General features: G+C 49.6%; 1 protein-coding gene across 1 annotated transcript in view; it reads right to left on the bottom strand.

Annotated features, from left to right (window-relative positions):
- Positions 1 to 481: 481 nt before the first annotated feature.
- The window catches only part of LOC119381963 (ubiquitin-like modifier-activating enzyme 1), a 46,862-nt gene continuing 26,930 nt past the window's right edge, over positions 482 to 20,413 (bottom strand). The window contains exons 13-19 of the mRNA XM_049412952.1: positions 19,625 to 19,699; positions 17,798 to 17,925; positions 11,933 to 12,269; positions 9,489 to 9,593; positions 7,593 to 7,676; positions 5,824 to 5,918; positions 482 to 542 (exon numbers count right to left, since the gene is read on the bottom strand). Coding sequence (XP_049268909.1) covers positions 482 to 542; positions 5,824 to 5,918; positions 7,593 to 7,676; positions 9,489 to 9,593; positions 11,933 to 12,269; positions 17,798 to 17,925; positions 19,625 to 19,699 — 885 coding nt within the window. The remainder of the gene's footprint in view (positions 543 to 5,823; positions 5,919 to 7,592; positions 7,677 to 9,488; positions 9,594 to 11,932; positions 12,270 to 17,797; positions 17,926 to 19,624; positions 19,700 to 20,413) is intronic.

The raw sequence follows: 20,413 nt of genomic DNA, 5'->3' as shown, positions 1-20,413 counted from the left end.
AAAGTCCACTGCCATTGTCTGTTTTCAGCATCGTTACCGCGTCCGCCACGGGATGGCGCGACGTGCCCGCGCGCGCCTTCGCGATCACACTGAAAGTAAGCCGCGTGATCGAAGGAAAGAAAAAGTGGTCAAGGCCATGACGCAGACGTGACGTAACGTCTTCCCCCCCCCCCCCCCCCGTGCCATTCCTCTCTCCTTAGCTTCCAGCGAGAGAAGATGGAAAGCGCTTACAGCGGGCGACAAATCCCTTTAACTGCGCTCGTACTGGATGTATTCTAAAATTCTTGCGGCAGTCGATTGGTGAGGCGATGAACTCCTTTAAGGACCATTCGATGGTTTCTTGCAAAAGCGTCGCAGGGCCTTTTTAACAAATAGGTTTACCCGCTATAGTACGCCCAGCGCGTTGAAGTCTCTTGTGACCCTCGTTGCCACCAGACTCACGTACATTCCATTTCGTGCAAGCAGATAGGTGGCGCCCCGGTCATCTGCGCAGCACGTATCGCACTGCCGGCACCTCCACTTCCTCTCCGCTGTTGGTGGTCCTGCGCGATGAGCAGAAGCATCAGGGCGCTCCTTCCGCTGTCGATTTTCGCCTTGGACATGAGCTCCACGATTTCGCTTACGCTGCAAAAAGTCGTGGCCATTGATAAGCGAGTGACAAACCAATTGGGCAATTGCTGCTAACTTCAGAGGCTCAAATAAAAACGGGCGTTTTTATTTGCTTCTGTTTAGCACCTACCATCTTGTCATGAAGGAAGCAAAGTACTGAACTAGTTCCATATAAATCCGACCCACGCGCGAGTACTACTTTTAAAAATAGGCCCCGCCACGGTGGTCTAGTGATTATGGCGCTCGACTACTGACCCGAAGGTCGCGGGATCGAATCCAAGCCGCGGCTGCTGCATTTTCTACGGAGTCGAAGATGTTTGAGGCCCGTGTACTTAGATTTAGGTGCACGTTAAAGAACCCCAGGTGGTCGAAATTTCCGGAGCGCTCCACTACGACGTCCCTCATAATAATATTGTTGTTTTGCGACGTTAAACCCCTGATAATAGTGTTATTTGTATTAGTTTAAAAATAGCAGCAGATCCTACGCATTGTGGGAGTCTATGTCACGCGAAAGAATAAGTGATAAGCAACCTATGCCCCTTTTTTTTCTTTGAGCCAAGCGTTGCGATGTAGATCGACGACTCTCTGCACTTCGGTATGTTGTGCGCACATCGTGGGTTTACCAAACACATCGACTACCCTGCTGCCTAAAGGATAGCTTATAGTCCGACGTAACGTCGGTACTTATGTTGAAGCATAGGCGTCAGCTTCATCGAAACGTAGCGTACGCTAGGGAGACGCTGATGTGACATATTATCATTAGTGTTGCCGGTGTATTCCTCCGGGACCGAACAACGGTTGACAATAGCTTGATGAGTCATAGGATGACACTGTGTTTATTACATTGTTGTGAAAGTGGTAGCCAACACGTCAATGACGTTGACGTTGCCCCGACATGGCGCCCGTACAGGGTCTTTCCCCGACGCAGTTTGAAGCACTGTCCTAGCTCTGCGGTAGAATACTCGACTGCCACGGGGATTGCCTGGGTTCGATTCCAGCTCGAACTGTGGTCCACTTTATTCTTTGCGTCCATCTGAAATTTCGCTCACAGGCAACGCTCCCGACGGGCTCCTTAACGCTATTGCGTTAAGATTTCCAAAGTTTGCTCAAGCTGCTACTTAGCTGATATTAAGGCGAAAGCCTTATATGCCTCACTAAACATGAAATGTGAACGTCGGCGTCCCGCGTCGTCGGCGGCGTCTCGCGTCCTGCGGTGTTGGGGACGAGTGGTCCAAAAAGTCATTATCACGTGATGACGTCACCATACGACGCTCTAATGACGGCACAGATCGCAAAATTTCGGAACGTCATCATGACGGCACAAATTCCGGCGAGACGCCATGTGACGTAACGCCGCATGATGCCGTTGTAGCGCCCTTCTTTGGGAGGTGAACAAAACCGGAGAGCGCGCGACCTCGAGAGAAGAAAATAAAGACGCCGCTTCGCAGTGGCACGTGAAGCCGCGGCTCGTGTTCCCTGCTGGCTTCGATTCTTGTTCAGTCGTCTCATTCCCTCGCTCCTGCGGCATAAGCCTACACCGTCATCACATGACGCCCCCGCCACGGTGTTCTAGTGGTTATGGCGCTCGACTGCTGACCCGAAGATCGCGGGATCGAATCCCGGCCGCGGCGGCTGCATTTTTGATGGAGGCGAAAATGTTTGAGGCCCGTGTACTTAGATTTAGGTGCACGTTTAAGAACCCCAGGTGGTCGAAATTTCCGGAGCCCTCCACTACGGCGTCTCTCATAATGTGTGGTTTTGGGACGTGTGTGTTTTTGGGAAACCCCAGATATTATTATTATTTCATCACATGATATCTTATATTATCATCTCACATGTACCTTGGTCACCTTGGTGGGCTGAAAGGTGGGCTGATCGAGGCAGTCAAAACCAAGTGCAAAACAAGTGAGGTGCCTGCGATCCTGGATGCAGTGCCAAACCACGCTAGGTGCACAATGCTTTCGGAGGGTGGCGGGGCAGGATAAATACATCTAGGGAGCCTACATGACCGGCCGTTCATGCAGGCTCCCTAATACATCGACTGAGAAGAAAAAGAAGATGGCTTTCGCCTTCGAGTCGTCTTAGGTGAATGCACAAGGGACCCTGTGATTTTTAATGCTGTGATCCACACTACTGTCTTAAGGCATTGTGTTGAAAAAGAAGCAGCAACGTCTTATTGACTGTGAATTAAGTGCGGCGCATAACCGTATTCCAAAGGTCATAGTAAGCGGGTATGCGCCACACGTGACGAGGGAAAGGGTTTCATGACGTAAGCGACAGCCATGTCACGTTATTCATGGCATCACCTGCTAATCGTGTTCATCATGCACACATGTCTTCCTACGCCAATTTGGTAAGTGCCAAGTTAAAGAGACGACCACAAGAGCGCTCAGGCGTACGTGACCATATAGATTGCCTAGCCCTTCCAGCCCTGGATTTTTTATTTTGGTAGGAGACTCTTTTTGTGCGTGTTTTCTTAATTGTTAGGATCTCAGAAGACCAAAAACGAAAAATTGAGCCAGTGGTACAAGTATTAATGGATTTACAGACATTGCATCAAATTAGGTCATCAGGGCTCAGCGGTTGTGAAATGAGAAAAATGGCCTCTTTTTTCCTGCTACTCACTAGAGTACACAATATGTGAACCACGTCTAATTGTTCAGTGTGATACCCACTGAAACAGCTTCGGTACGTCGACCCGAAAATGGCGCTTACCCGCCTCAGCCTACCCGCCTCGGGGTCATCCACGACTACGGTCAAGCTTCTTCTTCATTGTGGCTCCCAGCCCCACAAGAATGCCACACTTGTGGTGCCGATCTCAGTGGGGATCATTGAAGAATTAGTACCCCAATAATTAGCAGTTTTGGTTTTGTTCCCGACGTGCTTGGGGAACTTTTGTGCGGCGTCGTCAATTGACGACGCCAGGGCCGAAAGGGCTAGGAAGAGAGATAAATCGATAGAAACGGTCAAAGTGTCTTTAGTCCGCAAAGAATGCTTCGCATTTAAAAAGTGTAAGCATCGTTGCAACGTCACCTGTGCGACCAGAGCACAGGTGATGTCAGGTGTTGCGGACAATTATCAAAATACTCTGGAAACACTGCGCTTTAGCGCCTATGATTTCAGCTACTTCTCAGCGAACTTTATTGGTTTGTTTTACGGTTAACCGTTTCTCCACTAACGGCCCATAATGTATCCGTCACCGTGGCATGGAATTGTTGCCGCGCCACAGACCTTGTAGGTCAGCCGTAACGCAAGTGAATAATAACAACGTGCTTGACACTACCAGCTTAGTGATAACAATTTAGTATACAACTGTTTAATGGGAACTGCAGCGCCACAGTTCGCTATTAACGAGCGTTGTAGTCACGTTTTCTCTTTGAAGTATACTTTAGCGGCTAAGGTGTAGCGCTACTAAACTCGAAGACCTGGGCTCGATTCCCGGTGACCATGGTCAGCTGTTCTCGATGGAGTCGGAATGCACAAACACCCCTGTATATTCAATTTAAGTGCACGGCAAGAGAACCCCCACGTTGTCAACAATAACTCGGTGTTCCCCACTGCTGCGCGCATCATAAGCATGTCAAAACCTCATAATGTTTAACCGTGCAGCCATTTTCCGGTCGCCGTCCCAAGTAAAGAGTCCTGTGACCGGAGCAGCAACCTCATGCATGACGTAAGCGATAGAGCGGCACGTCGCTGTCGACTCTGGTTGTGGTAGTAGCGATGCAGGCAAGGTAGTGAGAAACGCCAAGCGGCAGGTCGTAGGTCCCTCAGTGGGCGATCGGCTCACGCCGTTGGTACTTCTATCGCTGCTAGCAATCAGGCCATGCAGTGTCCCTCAGCTAAAGATTGTATATTTTATTGCGATAGCAATTATATGGACAGTCTCGGCTGATTTTTGCCGTCGCCGTCGCCGCCGTCATGCTGCGTATATGTATAAGTATGTATATATACATCAATATCCCAAATCAGAAAAATGCTTCCGAAGCGCGGAATCGAACCAGCGACCTCTGAAGTCGCAGCGCGGTGCGCTAAGCACTACTCCACAAAGCGTACATCCCTCTGACAGCTAACGGCGAGCGTTATCTATACTCGCGGACAACTTTTCTTGGCAATGAAGGAAAGGCTACGGGGGCGGGGCTACTGCACATGTACTGCTCCGCGAAGTAGTCCGGTTCGGCGCACGTTTCGAATTTAGTTTTGGTTTGTGAACCTTCCGTATCTCCTGTGACGGCCATTTGATTATTCGAGCGGCCGTCACAGACATAGACGGCCATTTGTTAGTAAAATTCGTCACAAGCTCCCTCGGCGAATCGTCGGAAAAGCTGGAGGGTGACGAGATCTCACCCAAAGACGCAGACCCCATTTTGACTGTGAGGTGCACGTAAAAGGTGCGACGTATTCACAGGTGCAAAAACGCGAAATGACACTGCATAAAGCAAAACAAATATAAATATCTCCTTGGTGCGTGCTGACCCTCTTTTCAAACAGCACCCCGTAGAAAATAAAGTAATGTTGTTTTGTTTTTATTCTCCCGCAGAAAACACGGACGCAATTGTGGGACTATAATCTTTAGCGGTAGCACACGCGTAGTTCGGCTCTCTAGCCTTCCCTTCATTGCCAAGAAAAGTTGTCCGCGAGTATACACACCCTTTACCGTTTGCAGTCCTCCGAGACGGAGGCGCTTATAAGCGTTTCTTCATTACCAGCGAGATGGCGCTAGGAGCGCGCGGGCGCACTTAAAGGCGTCGGCCAGCTCTCTCGCTTCTTATATTTGCGCAGCGAGAACCTTGCCCTTCCGCTGTCTGCTCGCGCGGGCGCTCGAACAAACTACCACAGCGTTCATGATTCTCGGCAGATCGAGCTACGTGGTAGCTCTCACCGCGCGTCGCGTGCGTGTAGCTAAAAGCGTTTCAGATGTCGTGCACGTAACGTACGTGTACTTTTCACGTTTGCGTATGAGAAGTCCCTACGTACGTGAAATTAAAACTGTCTAGTAGCTGCCGGGTAGTGATGGACGCACGGTAGTCGCAGCGCGTCCATCACGGGCCGCTTTTCTTGCTATCGCATTCATTGCTTCGCCCTTGCGGCGAAACTGTGACTTTTTTTTACATCTGACGCTTCGGCTTACGCGTTACACAGTGTTAAAGCAGTGGTCCCGACATTGAACCACGGCTCAATGTCCGATTAAAGAAACTAAAGCATTGCGCTTACCCGAGGTCCATGCGATTCCGCGAATTGGGCGTGTCGGCGTCGTATAGAGTTCGGGGTCCTTCCATCAGGCTGACCACTTCGACTTGGTGCTCGAGCTGGAGAGAAGGAAAACACGAACATAGAGAAATTAAGGCGAACGTAATGCCTTTCGCGTTGTGAGCAATTCTATACGTGATACCGGCCAAGGTGTGGCATAACGCAACTCTGTACCATTTTAACGCGATAGCGTTAAAGAGCTCGTATCGCAGAAATTGCGCTGTCGGCGTCGGGGCCGTTGGTTGTGAGCGAAAAATCATCATCATGTCCGTGACCGAAAAATCGAAAAAGCTGCAAATAAAATAAATAATAAAAATGTTGGGTCCGAGTGAGAATCGAACGCAGGCCGTCTGCGTGGCAAGCAGGTGTTCTACCACACAGCCACGCCTCTGCTTGGAGCTGCACTGAAAGTAACGTTCATGCTTCCCAAAAATACGCGTCCTGTATACAGGTGTCACAGTACGAGATGTAATATCGCAGTAGTATTGCGTGGTACAAGTGTACATTGCCATCGGGCGTCACACCATGTCGATATCCGAACGACTTCGTGGTTTAAAGACAGCCACCCATTACAAAAGGCGCACACATTAGTGCGCGTATTCCCTTAAGACCATGTAGTGGGTGCATCGCAACTTCGAAGAAGTTTCTCGCGCATAATTGCTCCTGGTTTAAAGCATGCTACCCATTACATAAGGCACACACCTCATTGCGCGCATTCTGTTAAACACTCATAGTATTCGAACTGCGCAGTATGAACAGAATATCGCTATCGCGTTCAGCTCTTAAAGGCGAAGCTTAAGCGTCCCCCAATTTTTGTTTATGTTCCGGGCTCGCCATTACCCTCTCTGAATGGTTGAAACAGGTCGAAAAATTTTCGGCCTGTGAGCAATTCGCTTTTCACTAGAGCAGCGACCGGAAACCGCAAAAACCCGTGACGTCAAAATGACGAGAACGCGGATAATATTCTAAATTATGACCATTAAATTTGAAAATGCGCGGACTGAACACCCCGTTAGATACTGCAGTATTTTACAACACTACTGACTATCGAAGGCACTGCAACCGGCAGTGCACGAAACGGCAAGTAGCCTGGCGGGGACTGCAAACTAACTTTTTTTCTAATCTGTTACCCAAGATGTATCCGCATTATTGCACCATCTTGCGTAATAAATGCTAAGTACCAGCAGAACTACTCCAAGTACTCTGGACATGCGTCAGAGACGTCAGGTGAGAAATAATTACTACCACGCAGCCGAACTTACGGGGGTACACGATTTTCTCGAAGTAGGGTGCACTCTACTCCTTCAGTCGTTTCCGTTTTTCCTAAGCACAAAATACACGCACGGAGTCGTTGAAGGAACTGAAGATGCCGCTAATTTGAAGACTCACGACCGCTTAAAGACGACGCCTCTGGCCCTCCAGTGCAAAATCTGTTTTAGCCAAATGAGCTTTCTGTTCACTCACTCACTCACTCACTCACTCACTCACTCACTCACTCACTCACTCACTCACTCACTCACTCACTCACTCACTCACTCACTCACTCACTCACCCAAATACCTGGCAGTAATGATTCCAACTGAGACAACTCTGTCGCGTCACCGTGTTTCGTTGATGTCGTCGTTTTCGCGTGTGCGCACTACAGCGGTTGCTACAATATTCCGTCTGTTGTGAAAAAGCCCACGTAGCACACAAAATACTCAGAGGTATTGAATAAAACACAGTTTACTCACCCGGAAATGGTCTAGAAGCTCCGCAAGAGTCAACTCCCCCTCGACTTCGATACAGTTCCAGAGGGTGAACTCACGGTTGCGGAACTATTGAGAAAAGTAAAAAAAAATGTCACAGCGCTGAATGCTTGAACACGTTGGTTTATTTTTAGCAATAACACAGAAAGTGCCATTCACAATGATGAGGTTTATTGGACACATAACGGATAAAATACTGATTGCATCCGCGGTCTCTCATCAATACTTTAGATTCTTGTAGATTGTTGTTCTCAGATTGTTAAAAGAATGATTACCGAAGAAAATGCTACGGCCGTGTGTATGAGGCATACGAATCAGCGACGTCACTGGATTCAGAGAGGTTGCTGAATGCTTGGAAACGAGGAGACAGTGTGTGCGCGTGTATATGTGGGTGGGGAGGAGAGGGGGTTCCTTTCTGGCACGGTAATTATTTTGGAGAATAACAAAAGGCTATAGTGTAGACATGTGCAGCCGATATGACTGATAGAAACAGGAAACGATGCCAGAGAAGAAAGGTGCACCCTGCACCAACTCGAGGACTGCGCATGCGCAGTGCGTTTCCTTTCTTCTTCCCCGCTCCCACTCTCCTATCCACTCGTGGGGATAAAAGCGACCGCAAACCCCGACTAAACGTTCCATTCGTGTTTGATCTGCACGCCTTTGTTCCCCATGCCGCGACTATGCCACGGAATGTACGCTGAGAACTATTTGTTACATTTAAGTCTAGAAGTAATATTTCGAAAAGAGTAACGCTTGCGAACACAGACTACAGCAAGGCACACGGACACATAGACGGAAGCGCTTCCGTCTCTGTGTCCGTGTGCCTTCCTGTAGTCCGTGTTCACAAGCGTTACCCTTTTCAGAATGCATTTCCAACTCGCCCAAGAAACAGCTCTCTTTAGAAGTAATAAACTGCAAATGAAAGTGGACGCGGAAATATAACTTGTAATAAATGGGAACCGAATCCAGAACTTCTACAACACGCCTAAAGTGTTTTATTGAGTAAGCTTCCGTGGCTGATTCTACAGATAATAACGAGGTGGCTCGTCTCAATCACAAGACGCGCTTCATTCGTATATGTCAATCGGAAGTACAAATCTCTAATTCAAAATCAACCGCACTATAACAGGGTAACGCATGCACTACTAAGAGGCTAATAAAATGGTGTGTAGAATCGCCAAGGCTTTTTTTTTCGCTAAAATCAGTTTATCGCAGGCGGGAGACTTTTATCAATGTAGCTTATCAAAACGTGTCGTTGGGCTAGTTGGTTTATCATTGTGCAAAGCGATCGATGCTTTTTCCTGTCCTTATTTCTTAATGTATTCGTTGTAATAATACGGATAAAAAACACCGAATCAAAAGGAAGGCCATTCGCCCTGTTTCATTTTATACATTCCCATCGTAAGAAACACGCAGGTCCACACTCTGCACCCGAGCGACTGTAACGCAATATGACAATATCGGTATCTGCACCACCTATGTCCTTTAGGTTAGGTTAGGTTAGGCTTACTTGAATAAGCGTAGACGTCTGCAAGGATTGTCCGCTAGTGTCCTTTTAAAGCACTATCGCATTGAACACATTATTCAGGCAGAACATGCTGAGGTCATCTATGCGAGAGCTTCACTGGAGTGAAATTGAGTGAGCACAGTGTTACTGTTATGACAGCGGCGTAACCTACCTTAGCCAAAACTTGCATTTAGCCATCACTAGTTGACAATATTCAGTCTAACCAATGCTGGTAGAACGCGAGTAATTGCTGCAATTCAGGTCACCGCCCTTCGCCGCCGTCTTTCGCCTTTCACCGTTCACCACTCATTCACAAATTGCGGGGCTATATACTCTGTGATACGCTGTCACAAAAAAAAGAAGTGGAAGCGCACCTTTTTCTTAACAGGTGGAATGGGCTCTGAGAAACCGACGAACGGCAGAGCCAAGTTGACGAAGCTGTTCCTGTAGAGCTCGAGCCTGTCGTGATCTTGAACTAGCTGCGAACGGAAAGCAGGGAGAAGATGTCACATTGCGACTGTCGCTTGCTTTTCCGATAAGGCAATCGAGGAGTTCGAAATGTTCGTGATACATTTTAAAAACAGACTGTCCACATTTAAAAAAATTAAATCAGAAATACGAAAGAGGCAAACATAATTGGAGAAACACTTAAACGCAACTGTTGTGGCGTGGGAAGCATTTCACAGAGTGAAGCAAGGGCATTGTAGTCAATAAACATGTATCGTTAGATTTTTATAACAGCAAATACGAAACATTAAGCCGTCAGGGTAGGCTACACATGCTCTCGCAAGTGAAACAGGGACCAAATTCACGAAACTCTTCATGCACCAGTACTAGCGCTTTCTCATTGGCCGGTGACCTTCGCTAACAGTGCTGTAATCTCTCACTTATGACTCGTCACTCCCAACACAAACAGCGTAATTAAAATAAAGAAAGAAGAAGGTCCCCGTGTATTGCAGCAAGCTATCTTTCCGTATCGCTGCAAAGCACTGCCGTGAAGCCCCCTCGTACACCAAAATTTACATACAGTGAAACCTCGGTGATACGATCACAGCTCATACGAATTTCGGGGTGATATGAATTTCTCGTTGGTCCCGGCCAAGGCCCATTGGCCTGCAATGTAATGGAGTACGGTTGTTGCGAACCGATTTTCACCCAGCGACGTTTGATACGAACGTACGCTACCGCCCATGTACGAAGAGGTGCTGTCCGCGCAGTCGCGGAAGACGCGCCGAGCACGTGCGAGCGCGCGAACGCAAGCACGCGCGTCGGCATGCGCGCCGCACCGCCTAATCGTCAGAATCACGGTGTAAGAAAAAAACTTTTCTTACGGTCAAAATAAACCGTCAGAGATGCGTCACGGCCTCCGAGATTGTGTGCGCGAATCTTTGAGGCTCTTATGTGCCTCCGTGTGCCTTCGCGTTTGGATTACAAGGGACATTAGCGCCATGCTTTTTTTTTTCTAACGCGTCGACGCGGGCTGCTGTCGTTGTCCTGTGTTTATACGTGCCTGCCTCGTGGATCAGACATCCTATGAAAGGTGACCGAAAGAAGGCGAAGACGGTCTTGGCGAAGGAGTCAGGCCTCACAACGTCAACATGCGCGGCCGTTGAGGTCGCACTTGTGCGGGCACGGCCGCAAATCTCCCAAAAAACATCCCCAAAACCTCCCAGATAACAAAATCGCAACACAGGACCATGATTCTGTTTTTTTTTTGTGGCCTTGGTCCATCGCGTCAAAGCGCTTCTTTTAGATGCGAAGTATCTTAAAGCGGAGCTCAATCCGGTGGTGGTGGTGTGCGGCGTGACCACCCTTACTGCGCATGCGCATACCCTCTCCACACACCTCCTCTCCACTCACCCTCTCCCCTTCCCCTCTCCACTTCCCCTCTCCACTTTCCCTCTCCCCTCCCCCTCTCCACTTTTCCCTCTTCTATACCCCTCTCCCCTCCCCCTTACCACTCTTCCTCTGAAACGCGGGCTAGACATGCCGAAATTATCTCCTGCGCAACGCCGCGATGAGCTCGAGCGCATGCGCGTCCCCTCCCCATCTCTCTCCTCTCCTACGCTGCCCCCCTCTCGCCCGCCTGTCGACCGCGTTCCCCGCTCGCCCTGTGAGAATTAACGGCCAGGCTAGATGGAAGATACGACGCGCGTAGCGTCCCTCTTCGCGTTCCACGACGCGAGTACGGTAGCATGCCCAACGAATGCCAACGGAATGCGATCGTGCAAGTGCTCCGGCTTCGCATCGCCTCATGGTCCCCTTTAGCGGGAGATGGTGTAATTTTGTTACTTTCGCTATAGTACTCCGGTGTCATGCAAAAAAGCATACTAAAATTTTGAATGGGGCTACTGCTGTCCCGGGTCACAACACACCTGGTTCATTAATTAAATAACCGCGTGCGTGCTGTATATTTACGAGTGCTGGTATGATTGCCGACATCTAAAAACTTCACTGACAATCATTCAGGGTTCTTCCTGACGTTGCTGCGGCCCTGAAAAACTAAAATGAAAATGTACGTCAGCTTTCTTTTGTCGCATGCTAATTTTCCATGCTTTCTGGTGATACGAATTTCGGATGATACGAATATTTTGTGGTCCCGTGAGATTCGTATCACCGAGGTTTCACTGTATTACTCGCACTACGAGATTAGCTCCGAATTTTCCTCGTTTTTGTGCATGCGGGTTATAAGCGAGACAATAAGGCATATTTAGGCATCCCGACTGACTGGGATTTCCTCGTGCGAGCAGTTCTGTAGCGTATACGTCCGTTTCAGCGAACACGGTGTGACCTCGCAATATAGCGCTGTACTCTTCACCTTGTATAGTTCGAGGCAGGCGAGGCCCGCCACGAGCGACGTGGTGGTGGCGATGGCAGGGATGATCCTGCCCGCGACCAGTTTGCTCGTGAGCCGATCGGCCGGCTGAATGTCGTAGTTGGAAGCGCGCAGGTTCGAGGCGGCCACGATGAAGTCCATGTGGAAGTTGGACTCGTCGTCCTTCTCGAACTCGAGCACGGTCAGGGCCAAGCCGTCGAGATCCTTTGGATCCGGAAGCTCCTCCAGTAGCTTGCGCATGCGCTGCTCGTCTGCATAAGTGAATAACCCATCTCGAGTTAGTTGGTTCTCCATCGTCGCAAGGTAAGTACAGCGCACACTTCACACCGCCTGTGCCTCGTGTTCCTTGTGGCAGTCTTCGTGAAGTTTGCGCGGAATTTGCCATGTAATGTACAGGTGCCCCAAAAGTAATACAGAGCACGCGAGCTGTGGCCGAACTGGGCAAAACTGCATGCCAGCGCGCTCTATCAGCAGATGCGCCTGTGATGAGTGAGTGTAAGACCGGTACGACGGTGCTGTGTACTCGGTGCTGTGCTGTGGTGTCGCGAGTGTTGCAAACGCGGTGGTGTGACACGACAGAGGCACCACACAACAGACACGTGCGGCGCGTTGAAAAGGACGACGTCGGCGGGGAATGGCACGTGTAAGCAGACGAGGGAAATCGGCCGAGAACCAATCAGAGGGTGGCACGGCAGACGGAGGAGGACGACGACGGGCTGGAACGCGAGGGAGTCGGACTCGGGGAGCCCGGAAGAAGGACACGCTGGTGCCAGGGTCAGTGTCGTCGGCTTACGGAGCCGAACACGAAGGGCCCGACAGCGTCGAGGGGTCTCCAGACGTCCTTGGAAACGGGCATTTGTCGGTACGAGGCGTTCCCGCTGTCCGACCAGCTGGACCCGATTCGTGGGAAGCAGACTTCGCCGTCCCGGTTGGGGGAGCGGGTTCCTGCTGCCGGTTGCCTGCCACGGGACGAGTCCGAGTGCCTGCCGCCAACCTCCAGGTTGCGTACGTGGGCAGGGAGGTCGTCTGCATGCTGCGCCTGAGGGCGCTACCTGCTACCACCTCTGCGACGACTCGACTCCTCGTCCGTTCTACGAGGGCCCTCGCCGCCAACGCAAGCACCTACCAACGAGACCGTCGCTCACGTCACTCAAGCGTCGCTATAACCGGTGACTGTCATCCTTTCTTTGAACGGTCCGCGGAACCGTCTTTGATTAGTGCAACGGTCGCTATAGCGTTAACGTAGGCTGGGCTTGACTCTATTGGTTACAGTTACTTGTATTTTTTTCCTTCTCTTTTTTTGTGTGATAAAGTTCTTTTTTTCGTGTGCATTTAAAATGGCTCCTTCTATTCCCGGTCAGAGGCATGGCCTCAATTGAAAAAAACCGCAACCCCAAAAAAAAAACCTGCATAACAAATTGGCGTCCGCGACAGGATGGAATAGAGACTGGCAGCGATGGAACTAGGGAAAGCCTAGCTGAGCTTGACGAAGCAGATAACAGCTTCGGGAGCAAGGAACAGAAGAGTTCCATTAAAGATGAGCTGTGCTTTACAACCTCTAGGAGGAAAAGCACATGCATTGGAGAGGCAAGGGTACCTCAGAATAATTCCATTGAAAGAACGCTAAGTGTTCTTGAGTATCAAGACAGCGAATGCCGTGGAGCCAACTCGGAGTTTGACGCAGGTTCGCCAAGGGTGTTGCACGCTGCGGCATCAGATGATTCAGGCATGGTGGAGGACCATGCAAATAGCATGCCGTTGAATGCAGGCAGCTTCACTTCACCGCTTAGTGCAAATGAGGCATATCAGAGAGAATTGGAAGAAAGAGTGGAAGCACTTCTCCAAGCACACGAAGTAGTGTCGCAGGTAGGGTCATCGGGACAGGATCATAAGGCTTTGCGGGATGACCTAAGCCGCAAGGTCGATAGTGTTGAGGAATCCCCAGGTAAATCGGCAGATGGAAGCACGATGCCACTTCGTTACTCTTTGAGCAACGAGAAAGCTGACACATCTGCGCAGTTGCATAGGGAAGAACACAGGCACTCTGAGACGCTGGATGAGTTTTCTGCTTATGGGCCTAAGTCAGGCGTTGCAGTTTCTGAAGGGGCCTTTCGGAAGCTTCTATGTCAGTGCACTTGGGGAAAACGCGTTTGGTTCGGATTCAGTGTTTGCTGCGTTAGGTCCCTTGATTCAGCTGGGCGTACGCGTCTAGGTATTCGGAACAGCAGACAGACATCTGGTCGGAAACGCTTCCAAGCGTCGCTGGTAGTTTGCTCCGAGTGCAACATATGTGCCGTGCGTCTCGTGTGGGACGCTATCACTTAAGCGTCGAGGTCATTGACCGGTGGCTTTTCTGGGTGAGGACTCTGGGCAACGGAATGATATATTTGTATATATTTGGAGTTTCGTGATCTTGCCTGTGGTGTGCTCATAGAATCGTTTTGTGGACTGCTAGAGCTACACAGGAAACGGAGTTGAACTATACAGAGTAATGTTTGTTAAATAAGTTTATTCTACTCTAAGTGTGCTTAGTTGAACTGCGTAGTGGAAATTATGCTGGAGATGTGCTTAACATTGAGCTATGGGTGCATGTCAAGACGCTTTACTTTGCGTGGCATCACTCATCAAGACCCAAGTTTTTTTTTTATACATAAAAAACTCGTCGAGGGGGGGACTCTTGTGATGAGTGAGTGTAAGACCAGTACGACGGTGCTGTGTACTCGGTGCTGTGCTGTGGTGTCGCGAGTGTTGCAAACGCGGTGGTGTGACACGATAGAGGCACCACACAACAGACACGTGCGGCGCGTTGAAAAGGACGACGTCGGCGGGGAATGGCACGTGTAAGCAGACGAGGGAAATCGGCCGAGAACCAATCAGAGGGTGGCACGGCAGACGGAGGAGGACGACGACGGGCTGGAACGCGAGGGAGTCGGACTCGGGGAGCCCGGAAGAAGGACACGCTGGTGCCAGGGTCAGTGTCGTCGGCTTACGGAGCCGAACACGAAGGGCCCGACAGCGTCGAGGGGTCTCCAGACGTCCTTGGAAACGGGCATTTGTCGGTACGAGGCGTTCCCGCTGTCCGACCAGCTGGACCCGATTCGTGGGAAGCAGACTTCGCCGTCCCGGTTGGGGGAGCGGGTTCCTGCTGCCGGTTGCCTGCCACGGGACGAGTCCGAGTGCCTGCCGCCAACCTCCAGGTTGCGTACGTGGGCAGGGAGGTCGTCTGCATGCTGCGCCTGAGGGCGCTACCTGCTACCACCTCTGCGACGACTCGACTCCTCGTCCGTTCTACGAGGGCCCTCGCCGCCAACGCAAGCACCTACCAACGAGACCGTCGCTCACGTCACTCAAGCGTCGCTATAACCGGTGACTGTCATCCTTTCTTTGAACGGTCCGCGGAACCGTCTTTGATTAGTGCAACGGTCGCTATAGCGTTAACGTAGGCTGGGCTTGACTCTATTGGTTACAGTTACTTGTATTTTTTTCCTTCTCTTTTTTTGTGTGATAAAGTTCTTTTTTTCGTGTGCATTTAAAATGGCTCCTTCTATTCCCGGTCAGAGGCATGGCCTCAATTGAAAAAAACCGCAACCCCCCAAAAAAAAAAACCTGCATAACAGCGCCGCAAATAGCGAGAGTGCATCGGCACACCCGGCTGACCCATCCCAACATTCTGATGCTCGCGCTATCGCCGGTACGAGAGAAGCCGTGCTGCTGCCATCACGGCTCGTCAGGGGCGTTTTCAAGGCTTTATGCATTTGTCTGCCCGCGCCGTGAAGAAAACTTCGGAGGCGTACGCTTTCTGCTTCGCTCGGAATGGACCTGATCATTTTCGCCCCTGACGAGCAGTGATGGTAGCAGGGCGGCTTCGCTCGTACCGGTGATAGCGCGAGCAAAAGAATATTGGGATGGGTCAGCCGGGTGTGTCGATGCAGTCTCGCTATCTACAGCGCATCTGCTGATAGAGCACGCTGGCATGCAGTTTTGCCCAGTTCGGCCAGAGCTCGCGCGCTAAGTTTTACTTTTGGGGCACCTATGCCCCTCTAAGAAAAAAAGCGAGTATTTGGGGAGCATTTCTGCCACCCAACTATAATCGCCATTTACCTCGCGTACACGATGATAACGACGTGCGCGTTATCATCGTTACATAGCATTCTTGACAGGAAAATGGCGAGAGCCGCGTTTTCAAGAAAAGAAACGCAAGAAAGCCAGGTGACGATTATATAATAATAATATCTTGGGTTTAACGTCCCAAAACCAGGATATGATTATGAGAGACGCCGTAGTGGAGTGCTCCGGAAATTTCGACCACCTGGGGTTCGTTAACGTGCACCTAAATGTCAGTACACGGGCCTCAAACATTTTCGCCTCCATAGAAAAAGCAGCCGCCGCGGCCGGGATTCGATCCCGCTACCTTCGGGTCAGCAGTCGAGCACCATAACCACTAGGCCACCGTGGCGGGGCCAGGTGACGATTATAGTTGTGTGCCAGAGGTACTCCCCAAATACTCTTTTTTTTTTCTTAGAGTGAAAGTGAACAAGGCGAGAGGCAGATGGGTGAAGGCGACGATAAATTGTGGCAAGCATAACAGTAAGCCTACAGCCCTCAACGACAACTGCAGACTTCCTGCACGCATGTAGGACAACAAAAATCGGAGAGCAGACAGACACAAGCGCTAACTCTCAACTGAATTGTATGTAGGCATATTACACGTAGATGGTGTATGACGTGTTTCCGTGTTCCAAACGGAAAATATAATGCAAAAAGTATAGTAACAGGTGAAGAGGATTACAAAAGTTACTGTAATTACACGCCTCTGGGTCGACTCATTTTATCTGAATTTGAAATCCAAAATGGGGGATGGGGGTGGACTTACAATCGAAACCGCAACTAGTTTCGGTGGTAAGGTTGACTTATAACCGAAACAGACACAAACAAGACATCAGGCACGCTGCGCATGGTTACGATATTATGTTTACGTGCCGGCTGTACCTGTAATACATACCGTATTTGCTGGTGCATAGCCCGCACCTTCGGAAAACTTTCTTTAGAAAACTTTCGCGGAAAGCTTTCTAAAAATGATCCCCTGTGTATGGCCACGAAGCTAGCTTTTCTGCATATTTGTAAAGCACTGCCGTGAAGCCATCTTTGAATACCAGAATTCGAGTTTGTTTTTTTCAGCGACATCGTAAATAAATTTCCTTTAAGAAATGAGGTCTCGCTTTTTTTCCCTGCAATTTTAGGGGGTGGGGGGTCGACCTACCTTCGACTCTGCCTACAATCCTGTAAATACGGTAGTACATGCAGCAACCACTTACACATCCTCACATCTCGCGGCCATAGGCTTAGGCTTTTTAACCTCCAACGCTGTGATAGATAGTTCAGCTCTTTAGTGATGAGCCTGTTGATATTCCACAATGATGCATTTTCTGTCCAGGTGATTCATTTCTGCAGCCTCAATTATCTCCCTTGTCAATCGGTTAGCCAGCTTAGCTACCCCCGCGCAGTCTTTAGAAAGCTTGAGTGCAAAAAGTCTATAGAAATTTGAACGCTATCAGCTCACCCTATATCAGCGCCCTTATCCACTTGCGCCGCGACAGTAAATTTCAGACCAGCGTGCGCATGCTTAGCCAAACAGTGAAATTTAGATTTGCCAAGTGTGAAGTTTCTCTGCCACAATAACCACCAAGTCTCACTTCCGTTTTTCTTTCTTGGATTCTACGATCTTTAGTGCACATTGTTTTTCGTGCTCTTGTTACATTATTTAGCTTCGCTGGTTTTATTTTTACTAACGCACCGTCAGGCGGCCTGGAGGCGTCATCGTTGGCGACAGCGTCATCGTCTGTCGGCGGAACGTAGACTGGAACCTCGACGTCTTCGAGCATCCGGGCAATCGCTTCGCGGTCCGTGTTTTTCGGGATGCCGAACATGGCAGCCCGCAGGTTGGCCGCGGCGACGATGTAGTCCATGTGCAGCGTCTACAGCGAGATACGAGACATCAGGATAAATAAAAAGTTGGCACTTGAAGGCGAAAGACGGCCGCACATTTGGTAATGCATTGAACTATAGCGAGCAAGTATGAGAGGCATGCATTAGTTTGCCTTGTTTTCGGTCGATTGCATCGTTTCAGCTGGTGGTTTGGCTCAATATCAGTTAGGCTTAATTAGCATTATTTGGTCACGTGAAACTTACGTATCTCAGGTGGGGTTGGTTGATTGCATTCAATTTAACTAGTTATAATTAGTCGCAGTCTTAATTAGCGTCAATTAGACTTAATTGTGTTTAATTATGCTCGACTCGTTCAGTAGTAATAAGTATCTTCCTGAGCTTGGCTTCACTAGCCTAATTGGAAATTCGACTTCGATAGTTTGAATCAATTAAGCTTAACTCAACTTTTATATGCTCGCCTTAATTACGTGATAACACGCACAAGTGTGATTAATACGAGTTAATTATACTTACCTTGACACAGCTTATATTAGGATTAATTATCATAATTAGGCCGCATGAAACAAGTATTTCGGGTGGGATCGATTCGATCTCACTCAACTTAGTCTTAGTTAGTCTCTTAATTAGCACTAATAAAGCACAATTTGGCTTAGTTAGGCTTAGTTAGGCTCGACTCTGTCAGTAGTAATTAGTATTCTCCGGAGCTTGGCTTCACTAGCCTCATTGGGAATTCTATTGCCCGCTTTCGTATTGCTAACATTGCGCCTTTTCACTTTGTTCCATGAAACCTTTGCTTTGTTCACGTTATTTAAAAACACCACCATGTTATCTAGCTGTCTGATTGCACCTTCGTAGCGTTCCATAGCGGTACATTGCCAAAAGCTAAAGACTACACGTGGCCTCAGCGATCAGCTCCGGCCGCGCGTTGATGAAGGGCGCTCGGCTGGAGCTAATCTCGGAGAACACGGTATTAATTATTCGAAAGAATATTTAGTGCAAGCATTAAACGCTTGAAAATGAATTTACGCAGTCCGTACCTCTAAAAATATAACCAGTAAAAGTTTCTTACACTTTCCTTGCATGGGTGCACCTCTGCACTCAATGGAACGACAAACAAATGAAAGATGATGCTGCTCGTTTGAGGACGGCGCCCTACTTTGATGACCGCCTTTGACGTGACGCCACGTCACACAGTAACCAATTGAACGCGGTGCGTGCCGAGGGCTGGATTTGAGCTCTTCGTACTATCAGTTCCTTCAGAAGGAGATGTCGCCAGAGCTTGGAGAGATTTCCGAGTTTCACCAAACTCGGGCCATCCTGCATAGCACCCCTGCGCCTTACGTGCTGCTGCACTGCCTCCGTGATCGGCGCGCCTTTGACCAAGCGACGATGTGATGTAGTTACGTTCTGATATGACGTCACAGATCAATCATGTAATGACGTCATCACGACGTCACAGATCACAGCTTACGCTATCATGAAGTCACCTTTGTACACTCGCATAGAGCCATGTGTGTCTTTCTTTTTTTTTTTGTACCATTATTCTTTTACCCCAACGCAGCCGACGGCCACATTGAAGGTTTCATGAGGCATCTAAGAGTTGCGCCTCAGCCCATCATCTTCAGCATGAAAATACGGAACAATCAATGCCGTTGCCGAGATAGCAACGTATAATGCAGATCCGTGTCGCGTGCAAAAGGCGTCTGCACTGCGCGTGCGAATCCTTACGTTGTTAGGGTCGAACTCGATCGGATGGGGGCAGCGCTTCGTTCCAGACCAGAAAGGCATACCCGTAGCGGTGAGCTGTAAATAAAGAAGTTTGAGAACCCTGGTAGAGTCTATGACTTTGTAACGGAGGATTACCCGACGTCATAGGGGCCAATCATGGCGCTAACCCAAGGTCTTCTTTTAAACAAAGCGGTGAATTGAGTGAGGCGATCAAAAAGCGGAGGAACAAAGTTCGCCGAAGAACACAAATTGAACGCTTAACTTTTAAGCAATAAGGTTCAATTACAAGCGCTTATATAGTCGAATTCGGATACAGTGGGGCTCTTCGATTTTCCACTTCTGGCTACCCGCGGGCTGCCAGAGCCAGCCAGAGCGCGCTCGTTTTTCTCGGGTTGCTCCGACCCCCCCGCGGCGCACTTGCGGTTGGCGTTCGTTTTAGATGCGAAGCATCTCTTGCTCGGGGGCATGTCCCACGGCGTGGGCGTCCGCACTCACACTACGCATGCGCAACTCTCCTCCTTCCCTCTCTCCAACAGCTGCGCGTTGCTCTCTCCACTTCTCTCCCAGCACCTGCTTGCGCTTCTCCTGCGTTCTCGCGGTGCATGCGCTACTCTCCTCCTCTAGTCTCCTCTCCTTCAAGTGGTAGAGCACTGCGCGCGTTCAGTCCAGCGCTTGCTTCGGTTGATTCCTCTGAAATGCGAGCTCGACATGCCGAAATTCTCTCCTGCGCAACGCCGCGATGAGCGCCAGCGCATGCGCGTCCCCTCCTCTCTCTCTCCTCCACCTACG

The sequence above is a fragment of the Rhipicephalus sanguineus genome, chromosome 2, assembly GCF_013339695.2.
Source record: "Rhipicephalus sanguineus isolate Rsan-2018 chromosome 2, BIME_Rsan_1.4, whole genome shotgun sequence".
NCBI lineage: Eukaryota > Metazoa > Arthropoda > Arachnida > Ixodida > Ixodidae > Rhipicephalus > Rhipicephalus sanguineus.
The sequence above is the reverse complement of the archived record's forward strand: the minus strand, read 5'-3'. Positions and strand labels throughout refer to the sequence as shown.